Here is a 15,695-nt window from a genome sequence, read left to right on the forward strand (position 1 = left end):
TGTTTCTGAAGATATGGCAGCCTTTAGATGTTACTAGCATTCAGTGTGGAGCAGTGCATCACCGGGTGACGGGTCCCACACTAAACTTTGGATAGACCCCAGAAATGCTGTTCTTGTCATGTAGACTTCCTTCTCTGCTCCCAATAAAGCTGAGCAGGGACCTCTCCTGAGCACGTGTGTCCTGTCTCATGTTCCCAGTACAATGTTCAGAAGAGGCCTCCACTCTGTGGGGAGTAGGGATGGCCATCAGAAAGGTGGAATAAAATTCTTGAAGCAGACTTTTGCTCTGGGCGCTAAGAATAATATACTGTACTGAAAATATGTGCATATTACTATTTAGCCAATAAAAACAGGGGGATTTTGTTCATATTTTGATCAAAACATTTAAGCTTGCAGCCAGCCGTCAAAGGACCCCACATTTTCTGTTCTACACTAGCATATATGCCCACCACACATAGGGCTCTATTTATTAACATTATTTTGACTAAAATAAAGTGAAAAAGGGTGTTTTCACACCCTTTTCACATTATTTTAGTATCACGTATAGTTATTACAGGGCAATTGGAGTATAATTCGTAAAATTCTACTCCAACCCCTAAGTATCACTTATTTTTAGTAAAGCAGATCGCATTTCCCATAATTGTAATGGCAAATGTGATCCGACCAGAGTAACTAAAAATAAAATGTGAAAAAATATCGGGGAAAGCCCTTTGATAATAACGCTGGAGGTGGCGTTATCCAGGGTCTCCCCCCGTTACCGGCCTCCTGCCCTGCTCTAACGGGGAGAGCAGAGCCGGGAGTCGGTCCCAGTAATCAGATGTGTGGTCTAAACAGACCACAAGCTGATTACTGTAAAAGTCATCACCAGGCCTCCGGTGATGACTCCTCTTCGGTCAGCTGGTCTCACATAGTGCACTGCTGCCCGGTCATCAGGTGATCGGGCCCCAGTGCAGTATGGGAGATCACCTGACCGGAGGAATAGAGAACATCACCGGGGAGGCCCGTGATCGCAGGGGCAGGGCTTAGCACCGGGAGGCGGGACTTAGCACCGGGGGGTAGCAGCGGCGCCCGGTCGGCACATGCGTGGGCACTTAATCACGGTATTTTTTTGCGAAAATACCGTGATAAGGCTCCGAAGGGGATTTGCAGGGACAGAGCTTTATCGCAAGCTCTGTCCCTGTAAGGGATTTGTAGTAAATCCCAGTGATATTGCCTGAATTCGCAATGCATCACACTACAATCTGCACTCAGTATGCGGATTGCAGTAAATAGAGCCCTAAAGGCTCTATTTATTAACATTATTGTTAATAAAATAAAGTGAAAAAGGGTGTTTTCACACCCTTTTCACATTATTTTAGTTTCACGTACAGTTACTAAAGGGCAATTGGAGTAGAATTCGTAAAATTCTACTCCAACCCCTAAGTATCACTTATTTTTAGTAAGCATTTCCCATAATTCTAATGGGAAATGTGATCCGACCAAAGTTACTAAAAATAAAATGTGAAAAAATACCGGGGGAAGCCCTGTGATATTAACGCCACCTGGAGGTGGCGTTATCCAGGGTCTCCCCCGGTTACCGGACTCCTGCTCTGCTCTAATGGGGAGAGCAGAGCCGGGAGCCGGCCCCAGTGATCAGCTGTGTGGTCTACTCTAAACAGACTACATGCTGATACAGTGTAAAAAAAAAAAATTAACTTACCTGACTCCAGGGACCGGTGGTCGGGGCTCCGGTGATGTCTCTCCTCCGGTCAGCTGGTCTCCCATGCTGCACTGCGGCCCGGTCATCAGGTGATCGGGTCCCAGTGCAGTATAGGATATTACCTGACCGGAGGACATGGAAGATATCACCGAAGCCCGGATCATGCAGGTAAGTGTAATTAAGGGAGAAGGGGGTTGCGGGGGGGGGGGGGGTCCGCGATCATGGGGGCAGGGCTTAATGACATGGGCGGGGCTTAGCCCCGGGGGGGTAGCAGCGGCGGCCTGTCGGCGATTGCGCGGGGCACTAGTCACAATATTTTTTTGCAAAAATACCGTGACTACTGTGCGGAGGGGATTCGCAGGGGCAGAGCTTTCTCGCAAGCTCTGTCTCTGCAAGGGATTTGTAGTAAATCCTTGTGATATTGCCTGAATTCGCAATGCGAATTTAGTCGGTAATATCACACTACAATCTGCATTACAAATGCGGATTGTAGTAAATAGAGCCCTATTAAATTACAGTTATATGCACTGGCTTTTTAGGTACTGTACAGAGAGTAACATCTAGACAAGGGCTGGCTTGTCAGCCATACCCAGCTAGGCCTTTATAGCCTTGATAGCACTAGGCAAAATTATGCAACAAAACAGAAAATAAATATTCTTGTGCTCAGCTTTAACCACATTGTACATGGTACCAGCTGCGTATTAATGCCATATGAGTATACAAAACTGAAAAATCTTAAAGTGTTTCCGTTGGCGGATAACACTTTTCGACGGTATGTGACCATGGTTTTGGTTTAAACCATGTTGTTGTATAGTTGACCGCTGGTTCAGTGTTTATGCCTGTGATGTATGACATCGCCTCACATCGGCAGAACACACATCGAAAAGAAGCATGAAATGGGGGCAATCATCACTATTCTGGAATCAAATGGCAAAATCACCACCAAACAACAACATTGGTTTCCAATGGCCATCCCTAGTGGGTAGTGTAGCTTAGGAAGCAAGGGTGATATTGTCAGGGTTCCAAAGCCACCGCACATCCCCTCCATCCCCAAAGGTTCTGCCCCTGACTAGTACAATCGCTGTGCTCACTTGATATATGTTACTGTAGTTTAAACTTTAAATATATAACTCACAAGCAGATTGCTACCAGAAAGCAGCAGAAACATTTATATATTATATATATATTTATATATATATATATATATATATATAAACGACAGGCTTAATCCACGGCACTCAACCATCTGGGGTGCCCTTGGCATGTGACCACACCATCTACATAAAAAATATCATACAAACTCGGCACTCACATGCTTTTCAAACTGCAACTCCTTTGAACATAGGGATTGTTGGTTCCAAAATATTGCAATAATTTGTTAAGCTGACCACCGCTCCACGGTCGTTCCCATCTGGCCAGTCCCTACACTGATTCTCAGATAAATAAACTTGATCTTCCACCTTTGGCTCAAGCTTGCATACATTTTAAACATGAAACTGGGTCCTGCCTTAAAGAGACAGGACCACACCCAGGGCTATCAGTTAATAAGCACCTGGAAAAAGAAAAAAAGTTTGTCTTACATTTGAAAAACAGGGTGCCCTAGCAAGTGTGACCATATATATATAATCTATATCTATATATTACAACCAAAACAAGATGCAACACTCAGAGACTTCAAAGAAGGAAGGGGACCGTATCCCTTTCCTCAGGACAGCCATCTCAAGGGAAGGGGATACGTTGGCCACCCAATAAATACCCTTATATAGGGTTCACTTCTTTCAAGTCTATGAGTCCCACATCTTGTTTTGGTTGGAGTGTATTTGGGGTTGCATACCCCAGGGGAGGGCACCAGACCAAGTTGTTCCTTATCTATGGTACTGGAGTGCCGGGGTTGATATTGGGATACATACTGTACATATATATATATACTGTATATATAAATATATTCATATTATCAATTGGGTACGTTCATTCTGTGAACATTTTTGTGAAATTCCCTATTCATTTTTTCATTATTAGGTCCTGTTAATATTTAGTTACAAGACACAAAAGAAAGAAGAAAAAATAATCAGAATTACTATTCTTATTTTTGTTTTTTCGAGTATTAACATACTACAACAACATCCTAGCTCCTGTTCTTGAATCACAGCTAATCCTTTTACTTAATTACTGGATGATGGTGAACAGTTTTTGTGAATGGAGAAAGCGTAAAAGCTTTAAAATGAGAAAGGATTTATGTGCAGGAGATGGGCTTAGACTGACGCAAGATCCTGGAACATCCTTAGAAAGGAGTGTCTAGCCTGCAGAGACAAATCTGCTGCTTTTATTGTTGTGTATAGATTAAAAAACTCTTGGCACAGAGATATATACAGAATATAAGCTACTGGATAAATGAGTCTAATGAAGTATACTACTATGCATTCTCTCTTTAAAAAGAAACTTAGGGGTTAATTTACTAAAGTGAGAGTTTTTAGAAGTGAGCTTTAAAAGTGATGTTGCCCATAGCAACCAGTCAGATTCTACTTAACATTTAACTAGCACCTTCTAGAAGATAATAGCTAGAATCTGATTGGTTGCTATGGGCAACATCACTTTTAAAGCTGCAGCATTAGCATAAAGACACAGTCGTGCTGTGCAAAAAGACACATTTACGGCTGTATTAGCGCCCACCTCTGAATATGGCCCAAAATATATCAGCTCAAAGTGCTTTTGTGTTGTAGATGACCATTGCCAGTGTCAAATTAAATTGGTCTAAATCATTTGTATTATGTTTATTATTAACCTTTACTTACATGGTGCTACCAAAAATGTCCATAGCACCAGGGGCGTCTTTAGAGAGGAGGGGGCCCGTGTGCATCCCCCATCACAGGCCCCCTCCTCTCACACCCGGCAGCCTGCAGACGACTGACGCGGCTGGCCGGCCACCGCAGAATCAGTAGACTCTGGGCACTAGAGTGTTGAGGGGTTAGTAAAATCAGTAAAGTAAGATGGTATTATGAGTGACAATAAATCTGTCTAACTCAGTGACCCAGACGCCTGGGGTGGGCAGGCATGAAGAATTATTCACAACAACGCCCATGAGTGAGAGAGCACTTAGGACAGTGTTGGCTAACCTTGACACTCCAGCTGTTGTGGAACTATATATCCCAGTATGCCCTGCCACAGTTTTAGCATGCCCTAATAGCTAAACTGTAGCAGTGCATGCTGGGTTATGTAGTTCCATAACAGCTGGAGTGTCAAGGTTAGCCAACACTGACTTAGGACATGGGTAGTGCAAGGAGAGAACATGAGGGAGGAGGGCTCTGCCTACCTGCTCGTAAGAGACTACAGACTAAGGGATACATGGGTCTATCTGGGAGGTGAACTGGGAAGAATGGGGTTGAAGGACAGAGACATATGCTAATCATATGAATAGAGCTAATAGGCTTTAAGGAATAGGTGCATTTATTTAAGCAGTGTATTCTGATAGACAGCCTGATAGGGTGAGGGAGTGAGTTCCACAGGAGGGGAGCAGTTCGGAAGATGCGGAAATGGAAGGAGTTAATAAATGCAGAGGCAAGGCAACATTCAGAGGAAGAGCAGAGAGATGGGAAGTGTGGATTTAGAAAGAGAGGAGGAATGAGAGGAATTATTCCGTACTTTAAAGGTTAGGGTGAGGAGTTTAAATTTAATTTTGTAAGGGAAGGGGATCTAATGAAGGAGTTCAAGGAGAAGAGAGGTCGACTGAAAGCAATGGGATAGTAAGATAAGAGGAGCTACAACATTGAGGATAGAGTTAGGAGGAGAGAGTCGGGGAAGAAGGTAAGAGGTTACAATAGTCCAAGTGAAAGAGGTCAATGGCAGGGACAAGGGATTTAGTGGCCTCATGGTTGTGGAAGGGATGAATTCTAGAGATGTTGTGGAGGTGAAAAGGTCAGGGTAGATTTGAATATCATCAAAATAAAAGTCGTATTGTTCCTTGACTCAATGTGGTACGCTTAATACTTTGGTTTGGCTTCCTAAAAATTGTAGGCCAGCGTCAGTGTACTCAATCCCTACTATCAAATTTTCTCTCCAGCTATGGGACAAAGTACGCACCACTTATGACTTTTTTCCCTATCCGTCCCCACTCACCCCAATATGGGTTCATCCTCAATTCCCCTCAGGATGTGATTAAAAAATGGCAGCTCCATGGCAGGCTCGAGGTGTAGACAGATTTATTCATATCAAAGGCGATTTTGCTCCTTTCTCATTCCAGGACTTCCAAGATCGCTTAAACCTCCCTTCCTCTTGCTTCTTCCAATATTTTCAAATTATTAGTTTTCTCTGCTCCTAATCTAAATCTCCTTCGCTGCGCAAACCTACCCCATTTGAACATCTGTGTTTATATTCAATTGGGAGGAGAGGGAATATCTCAATAATTTACAATTCAATTTTGGCCCCCGATCATCCTCCACGTGAACCGCACGAATTGCTGTGGGAATCTGATCTAGCTATGAATATAGATGATCATCAATGGGAAGAAATTAGATTACATACTTGCCAAAGCTTCTATTAGTGTTTCAATACACGAAACTTGCTACAAAGTATATACCAGTTGGTACTTAGTACCTACTAAACTCCATTCCATATTTCCTGCTACGTCCAAAATGTGTTGGAGACTTTGTGGTCAAGATGGGTCATTCTTCCACATTTGGTGGTCTTGTCCCTCTATCCGCCTTTTTTGGACCCATGTTCGCCAATTGATTAATCAGGCTCTTGGTACGGGATTTACATTAGATCCAATATCAGCATTATTGAATGCACCACTCGTTGGTGTATCAAAAACCCAGGATAAACTGATTACATATATATGTAATGCCGCTAAAACCCTTATAGCCAAACACTGGAAAGATCACCACCCACCCTCAAAAGAGGCTCTTATAGCTAAAATTAACTATATTGCATCAATGGAATATATTTCCAGCTTACAAAATAATTCAGTAGCGAAATATCATCTGATTTGGTTACCTCAGACCCGCCCTGCTCCTGGAGTCTGTTGAATACTCTACCCTAAAACTCCCTTCCCTCCCCTCCCTCTGAATCCCCCCCCTCCCCTTTTTGTTTTGTTCCTTCTTTCTCTCTTTTTTTCTTTCTTTTTCTCTTTTTTGTTATAAAATACAAAATTATTGGGATGTTATGGATAATAATACTTAGTAAATTATCGATATTACTTGTGTTGATCTTGGCTAATTTATTAACTACTGAGTTGTTTATATCAATATTATTTACTTCTGTAAAAGTATACAGTTTGAATGTGTTTTAATTCATCACATATTCAAGACAATGTTTTGCTTGTTTGTTTTTCTTTATGCAAACTTATATTATCTTCCAATAAAATATTTTGTTTTAAAAAAATAAATAAATAAAAGTGGCATTGTAGACCAAAAGATCTGATTAGTTCATCCAGGGAGGAGGTATATAAAGAAAAAGAAAGGTTCCCCAAGTACAGAGCCCTGGAGAACATGGACAGGAAGAGTGAAGTTGAGCTGGAAGTAGCAACAGAATGCGTGGTTAGAAAGAAAGGAGGAGAGTCAAGTAACCCTTAGATTTATCCATGACAAGGTCATTAGTGACCTTGGTAATGACAGTTTCAGTGGGGTGAAAGGGGTGAAAGCTAGGTTGAACCAGGTCAAGGAGGGAATGGAAGGAAAGTGGACAGGGGTTGGAAGATGAGATGCTCCAAGAGCCTGAAGGCAAAGAGGAGGAGAGGGATGGGGTGGTAATAAGGATTGATTCAGGATCAAGAGAGAGTTTATTAAGAATGGGAAAGGGCATGTTTAAATGAGAAGGGAATAGTTCCAGTGGAGAAAAAGAGGTTAAAGAGGTGAGCAAGATGAGAGCAAACATTGAGAGAGAGGGTGTGGAGGATGTGGGAGGGAATAGGGTCCAGACACAATTAAGGATGGAAGAGTATGAGATCAGGAAGTGGATATTATCACAAACAGTGAGGGAGAAGAAAGAAAGTGCAGGTTGGCCAGCATAAGAAGGAGAAGGAAGCGCAAGAGAAATATTATGAGAGGATAGTTGTGATTTTGGAGGAAAAGAAAGGTTCAAATTCAGGAATGTAAGGGAAAAGGGGTGGAGTGGGAGGATAGAGGATGTAGTTGTAGGTACCAAAGAGGCAGTGAGGGTTGGAGGATTGGAGAAGGAAAGAGCAAAGCAGTAAGAGGAGTCTACATTTAAAGTGAAGGAAGTGAGAGAGCAAACAAGATCTTCTCCAATGCCATTCTGCAGTGTGGGAACCTCTTTGGAGCCAGTCTAGAGTGCCAGGGTTGGGGTGAAGATGGTCGGAGATTGAGAACAACCACAGGAGCAAAAGTGTCAAGGGTGGAAGTAAGGGTACAGTTATAGAGTTCCAGCACATAATTGCTCCTCTACCGGATGAGAAAAGTAGCCTTGTCCTCTATAGATAGAAGTAGCCTTCTCTATAGAGAGAAGTAGCCTTGTCAGGGAAAGAAAGGGAGATGAAGGATGGGAGAGAGTCGGAGGGTGCAGACAAAGAGTCAGGGTCAAAGGCATCAAAGTTGCACCCAATGAGAGTTGTCTTGGAAGAGAGGGTCAAGGAATGAGTTGCAGATAGGAAGAAGTAGATGAGGTGATGGTCACAGAAAGGAAAAGGGAGGTTGGAGCAGTCAGAGACATCACAATGATAGGCAAAGATTAGGCCAAGTGTATGAACTGAATAAGGGAAGAAGACCATTGAGTAAAGTTCAGACAGGAAGAGAGAGAGAGAACTTAGAAGAAGCAGAATCTGCGGGTTTATTAAAAGGGATATTGAAGTCACCTATGATGAGGGAGGGGAGGTCATCTGGTATCAATGTCACTAATGTGGGGCTGAAAAGTGTAGGAAAATTGTTTGGACCATGGCCTTATAGTCTAATTTAAAGTTGTATATTGGACTTTTGGAGCTAAGAGGCAATTTTAACAAATCATACCATCAAAACAAGGATCACTTTAATCAAACCTTTCTCCTTGTTATATAAAATGTAATATACTGTAAAAGATTGCAATTTTTTTAGGAAAACTTGGTCTCTACAAATGCCACAATCCATTCCTCAGAATGACCCCAAAACAACCAGATCGATAGACCTGATTGATCTTCCACATACAGATCTGGTCATAAGATTGGTGGACCTAACCAAGGACATCGCATGTACATCCTCTTACTATCACTTGAAGACTGAACACCGTCACTAATATTTACCACCTGGCCTTATCAAAATCAAACTTAGTATAATCAGATTTTGAACAAAAAGGACAGAACTGAAATGTTGCAAAACTGATATGTGGAAAGTTTCTATGTGTATAGAAAGGGTAAGGAAATCTTTCTATACACATCAACGTGGAATGTACCATCTTAAAATCAGATGTATTGCTTGCTACCAGCTTTGATCATTAGCAATGAGATCTCTACCTAGCTACTGTTCACCAGGAACCCCAAAATTGCATCTTCAGTAGTTATAATGAGTAGTGTGCATTTGGGACCCATGGGACCAGATTTAGACTCCAATGTGTCAGAATGCTACAATGTGACATCACCACATGACAGTCCTGCTGCATCTGAATATATGTCACACCAGTGATGTGTGGTGAGGTAAATGGATGGGGAAGCTCTGGCTAGTGTCAGAGCCAGATTTACAAATACATATATGAACCTGAGGGCATTATACAAAAGTGCAGCAGTATATAGTGTGGGAAGTTTGGTGTGTTTTGATCAGGGATGTGCGGAAAAGGTAGACAGGGGAGGCAGTGCCTCACCTGCCATATACTTTTTACTCCAGAGTTTTGACTATAATAATGATTAGAATAATACAAAGAAGATATTTATAATATATATTTTTTAAATTTTTCATATTTTTATAGTCAAAACTCTGGAGTATACCTAAGTATGGCAGGAGAGGCTCTGCCTCACCTGACCGCACATCACTGTGTTACATTCCCATTCCTAATAGGTTAGTGGTCTTGTATATGTGGAAGTGCTGATACACTGTCACGGTATGTGCAGACTCTGCGCTATGGATGTTGTCTGCACTGACTACAGGACCAGGAACTGTTAATTCATCTGTGACAGCTGGGGGTTGGGCATATCAGCCACCATTCATCATAGGTTGCATGACAGCCCAGCGGTCGGTATTCTGACCGCATCCCCCTAAATCAGTTCTATCTCTTTTTTATTTTATAATAGATTTTAAAAGGGCAATATATTGATGTTATGATGCAATACTCTACTAAACTTTACTTTTTAACAGACCTGCAGCTAAATAATAATGGAACACAGCATAAAGTATAATTTATCCATCATATACGATCATTCAGAAATCAATTCCCAATGCATTTCATTACTTTATAAAATAATAAATTGACAGCATTCATCAGTGGTCATTTCAACATATTTTCTTACACACAAAACAAAATACAAAAGAATGGAAATCAAATCAATACCTACGCTCAAATTTAATATTCCGTAAGTTCTCCGGAAGGTCGTGAAGGGCAACCTTCAACCATTCGTCCAGCTGCTTGGCAAATTTTCTTATCACTTGCGTCAAACTTAAAGGTGAAAATAAACAGATGTTTGCTGGATACAATGAAAATCTGTAGCTACAGTATAGCTAAAGTAATAATTTTATTGCCAAGAGTATTGCAACATTTTAAAATGAATGCAAAACTTAATTCAATACTATGGTGCCATAGAAAAACAGTGCATAGAACGTAGGTTGGATTTTTTTTAAAGCTAATCTGGCAACATTATACTTAAATACATTAGATTGCAGAAGTTTATCTCTAGAGATGTACTCTAGAGATGTACTGTACTTTTTTACTATGGAAGTGACAGCAACAGACACAACAGGGGTCTATGTACTAAGCCTTGGAGAGAGATAAAGTGGATGGAGATAAAGGTATCTGGTCTATAGATCTACAGTAAAAAGGTCGACAATGCCTAGATAGACACCAGGTGTTAGACAGTCTATAGGTCGACAGGGACAAAAGGTTGACACGCTAAATGTCGACATGTAAGAAGGTCGACAGGTACAAATGGTCGATGGGGTCAAATGGTCAACACATGTTTTTTAGGGTTAGGCACGTACCCCAACGGTTAGGGTTAGGCACTTACCCCAACGGTTAGGGTTAGGCGCTAGGAGGGACGGTTAGGGTCAGGCACCTAACCAGACAGTTAGGGTTAGGCACCAAGGGGAGGGTTAGGGTTAAGATTAGGATGATAAAAAAACATGTGTCTACAATTGTTTATGTCAACATTTTGACCCTGTCGACCATTTGTACCGTCGACCTTCTTACATGTCGACATTTAGTATGTCAACCTGTCATCCCCGACGACCTATTGACTGTCTAACATCTGGTGTCTGTCTGACATTGTCGACCTTTTAACTGTAGATCTTTCAATCCACACCCAGAGATGGGGCAGATGTATGAAGCTCTGGGAAGTGATAAAGTGAAGTCATAAACGACCAACCAATCAGCTCCTAACTGTCATTTCTCAAACACAGCCTGTAACATGACAATTAGGAGCTGAGTGGCTAGTCGTTTATCACTCTCCACTTTATCACTTTCCAGAGCTTAATACATCTGCCCCTTTATCTCCGGGTGTGGATTGAAAGATCTAAGTGACTAATCTTAAATGGTGTTCCAACCAATCAGCTCCTATCTGTCATATGTTTGAAAAATGACAGGAGCTTATTGGTTGCAGCAACATTTAAGATTAGTAACGAGTGATACCAAGAATATCACTTGTTGATAAATCTGGGCCTGTGTTTAAAAAAATTACAGTTAGGAGCTGATTGGTTGGTACTTTATCTATCTCCACTTTATTTCTCTCCAAGGCTTAGTATATTGATCCCATAACCAAATTCAACAGCAGATGTGTAGCTTTAGTGACTGTGAAAAGTACAGAGATAGGCTCTATAATTTTTTTTAAATTGAGTATTTTTTATTGAAAATGTTTTAATTTTAGTTAAGTCTTGAGAGCACAAAATTACATAGTCATCAGCACCCAAAACAGTTTTATAGTCTCTACTCTTGAAAGAATGCTTATAATTAGATTAATATTGTCCTAGCCCTTGTGTTCACTGCAATGATGTGTGAATCACCCAGTGGCTAGACCTACACCAAGCCAGGGCAAAGAAACATACAGTAAGATAAATAATACCATAGTAAATAGTAGTAATATCGCACTTTGACTTAATGCACCAACCTGTCAGGCAAAGCTTGTAACACAGTTGGCATCAATACACCAGAGATCGCTTTATAAAGTATGGAATCACACACACCCACTATGTTTACCACAGTGGACGAGCCCAGAACCGGCAACATATGGGGTGGCATTCCTTGCCAAAAGTGCAGAAGAAAACTCTGAACCTGCAAAATAGAGACACCTATTGAATAACTCTGTCAGTGCTGTTTCTAAATGAAAACCAGCCATGTCTAGTACAGGAACCTAGAGCTATCGGCCACACCCCCAACTTTTGCTGACCACGAAAGTTGGGACTGTTTATAAATACATTTTGTACATCACAATCTTGCCATAATTTTTGGTAAAGTGGGCTTAATAGTGAGTCCACTGCTTACCCTTCTTCACCCTATTTAAAACATACTTAATATAAACTATTCAAATATAACCTATGGAAAAGTAATTAAATGGGGGCAATTTGTTAATTTGGGGGCAATTCAATTATCAGCGATGACCGACACTTGCTGGCGTTTCAGATCGTTTCCCCCGTAACTCATGGCCAGAAACATCACAGAGATTCCTTGGCTGTCTACAGAGGTGCGTGGAAATATTTGTGATGTTGCTATCTCTATAATATTCAGCAACGTCTGCATTTGCACACATCACCAAGAATTGAAACTCAGTGCTTGAAAACCGAAAAGCTGTCTGCTTCCTGTTTTACCACAATGATTAAGGGGCATATTGATGATGTTAATTATCGAGGTCGAACTGACCCAGATAATTAACACACTGACTCGCCACCGGCTCAGGAGCTATTCATCATTGCTCCGGCGCTGAGACAGCTGATCCGAAAATCTTTTCACTGCTCGTCAGAGCAGTGCTCATGCGTGACCTACAGGTCACCCACTGCACACAAGAGCCCCAACTTCCAGCGGAAGGAGCCGGACAGGGGCGGAGGGATTCGAAAGGTAGCGGTAGCAAACGCCATCTGAAGATAGCGAATGTTACCGCAATCAAGCTCCAAAAAAATTATATTTTCTGAGCTTGATGAATTCTGTCCCCATACTAGTGTATGGGGACAGCGGGCCATCCGCAAGAGGAAGGTAAGCAGGAGATATCACAGATATCTCCTGCTTTACCGTCTTGATGAATGGCCCGAACACTTCATTTTTACAATTGCAGGTGAAAATGTTCATTTTCACCTGCTTTTGTAAAAATTAAGTGATGATGAATAAGCCCCTATTTATTAAAAATTGCGGTGCAGCCCTGAAAAATTAATAGTTCCTTATTGCCATGCCACATATAACAGCAATAAGGATATTTTTCTAGGGCTATTTACCAATGTGCAGTCCAGGGGTGCCTCAAGACACATAACTGACCCTAAGGATGACATATAAGCACAATTTACTTCATTTAATCTTTGCTGAATTTTTCAATAAGAAACTCTTGGCCCAGGGGTGCCGTGAAAAAAAATAAATATATACAATTTGGAAACCACTGACCTAGGCTATCATTACAGCGGAATGACTATGGGGATGCGGAAAACTATGGGGATAGCTGTTGCGATCGCTGTTGCTTGTAAAGTAGGAGATATCTCCGATAGCTCCTTTACATCTTTGATAAATAACTATGAACGTTAATCTGGCCTTAAACATGCTGAATCAGCTGTTTCCACATGTTTTAAGGTCAAATTACTGCAAAGGCACAAATCAAAACAATAGCCTGAAAAATCACAAACATAGTTACGCTAACAGTAGAATTTCATGGACTTTTGGTGCTGTCAAAAAGACAATCAGAGGTATTTTTACACAACGACATTTCCAAACAGCAAATAGATATTCTATTCAATTTTATATCAGTTCTTAATGTACTGTACCTCGTCAAAGTTGGCTCGTATTACAGTGTCCAGAATCCTTTGGCAGTGGGTTCGATACATCATTATAAAAGTTGAAATCTGTAGCCAACGTAAATGAGAAATAATATTTATTTATTTATTTAAGAACATCAGAGATTTCAAAGCCAGGACTCCTTTGTTTTAGTACTATCTAGACATTACACTATGGTAAGGCTTCAGATTCTGTACCTGGAAGTGACGTAAGTGAGGGCGGAAGTGCAGTTTTCTGCCCATACTGTCCACCAAAAGAAGAACATTGTCCTCTCGCGGGCTCGCTTTGCTTGCCACAGGATTATATTCCCCCTCTATGCCCACGTGGATGGTAGGGAATGAGGTTAGACAGTAACTGATGACGTCAGGGTCAATCTACGGCACGGGATCTAGCTGTAACCATTACACTATGCACATGAAGCTGGCAGGTTGCTGGATGACCATTAGAAAACCATGATAGTGGATGCACCACAAGAAACGCTGTATACATGTTCATCTCTGCATCAGGCCATTGTATTTTAAATAACACCTGTCACCTACAGCATAGTTGCCTAACCTCCCGAAATGTCAGAGAGATTGCTGACTCTCCGGTGGCTCTCCTGGACTCTGGGAAAGGTAGGCAAGTCCACTGCAAAGCCAATCGCTTGCGTCCACTGCCGTCCGCTTCCTGAGTGATGTGAGTGGTCCAGACGGCATAATGATGTGACTCACACTAAATTGTGTCTTTAAAGACCATCCCCTGCTTTACAATGGCAGTAATCACGGCTTTGTATTGCGTTGGACGTGGCCATGATGGCTTGATCACTGTGCCACGCCACCCACACGTCCCACTTGGCTGCCCCCTCCTAGAGACAATGACAATGACCTAGAGATATTGGAGGACACAGACGTTGCAGCTTATCAGTTTGTTAGGAGCACTTATTGACTAGTATCAAAGAAGCACCATTTACTTGGGAAATTAATTGCTTTATTGACATTGATAAATAATGGCTCCGCCCATAAAATGGCTGCCTCCACTGGCCATTTACATATATTCCAACTGTCCTGATTTAGTTGGGACAGTCCTGATATAAGGACTATAAAAGTATAAATATGACTAAGTTGAGTCTCATTGGGCAGATGTACTAAGCTTTGGAGTGTGATAAAGTGGAAAGTGATAAAGTACCAACCAATCAGCTCCTTAATGCTATTTTTCCAAAACAGCCTGTCAACTGACAGTTTGGAGCTGATTTGGTTGGTACTTTATCACTCTCCCACTTTATCATTCTCCAAGCCGTAGACTGCGAATCGCTTCATTGCTGCCCTAGATCACATTCCTCACTGGGGAAGTGGGTGGGATCCGGGTGGCTGGTCTACTCTCCCAGGAGTGTGGGGTAACTCCTCATACATACTGTAGGCAAGTATGATTTACATAGTTTAAAAATACTTTTTTTTTTGTAAATGTTTTATTCTTAACAATATATATAACTATTAGTAAATATTGATTTATTTTATACTAATGCAATTATTATAACTTTAAGTCTTAAAAGACTGAAGTTACCCCTTGGGGTACATACACCAAAGGATGAAAGCCTAGCCTTTAACAGAATAGGCAAGAGACTCTGGGAAATTCATTTGGCTTTATGGATACCTTTTCTTCTGGGATGCTGGCTGGCAGATTTAGATCCTTGACATTTGGAAACTCAGGGAGTAATGTTCCAAGCTTGGACCGCGGTGAATACGCCACTGTCTGTTTTGTGACTTCTTTTTTTCCTGTCTCGTTGACCCACGCTGCTCCTTTCTTAGAGTACATGACGTCATAATACTGAGAGCTTTCTTTGACCGCAATGCCATAATAATGATACCTAGTGGAAGAGAACATTATATTTTTTTTGTAATTGTGTCTGTTGATTCAATTCAAAGATGTT

At 41.4% G+C, this 15,695-nt stretch overlaps 2 protein-coding genes across 4 annotated transcripts in view; one reads left to right on the plus strand and one right to left on the minus strand.

The window, feature by feature from the left end:
- Positions 1-15,695, minus strand: part of RFX4 (regulatory factor X4) — a 122,733-nt gene that overhangs the window by 30,182 nt on the left and 76,856 nt on the right. For all 3 annotated transcript variants that reach the window (XM_088478928.1, XM_088478927.1, XM_088478929.1), the window contains 4 exons: positions 15,419-15,632; positions 13,780-13,857; positions 11,928-12,091; positions 10,167-10,267 (listed from right to left, as the gene is read on the minus strand). In XM_088478928.1, the coding sequence (XP_088335054.1) occupies positions 10,167-10,267; positions 11,928-12,091; positions 13,780-13,857; positions 15,419-15,632 (557 nt within the window). The remainder of the gene's footprint in view (positions 1-10,166; positions 10,268-11,927; positions 12,092-13,779; positions 13,858-15,418; positions 15,633-15,695) is intronic.
- LOC148517249 (uncharacterized) overlaps positions 1-15,695 on the plus strand; it is a 270,769-nt gene that overhangs the window by 27,324 nt on the left and 227,750 nt on the right. The window lies entirely within an intron of this gene.

This window comes from Taudactylus pleione, unplaced genomic scaffold (genome assembly GCF_031769625.1).
Source record: "Taudactylus pleione unplaced genomic scaffold, aTauple2 ptg000225l, whole genome shotgun sequence".
In the NCBI taxonomy this organism is placed as follows: domain Eukaryota; kingdom Metazoa; phylum Chordata; class Amphibia; order Anura; family Myobatrachidae; genus Taudactylus; species Taudactylus pleione.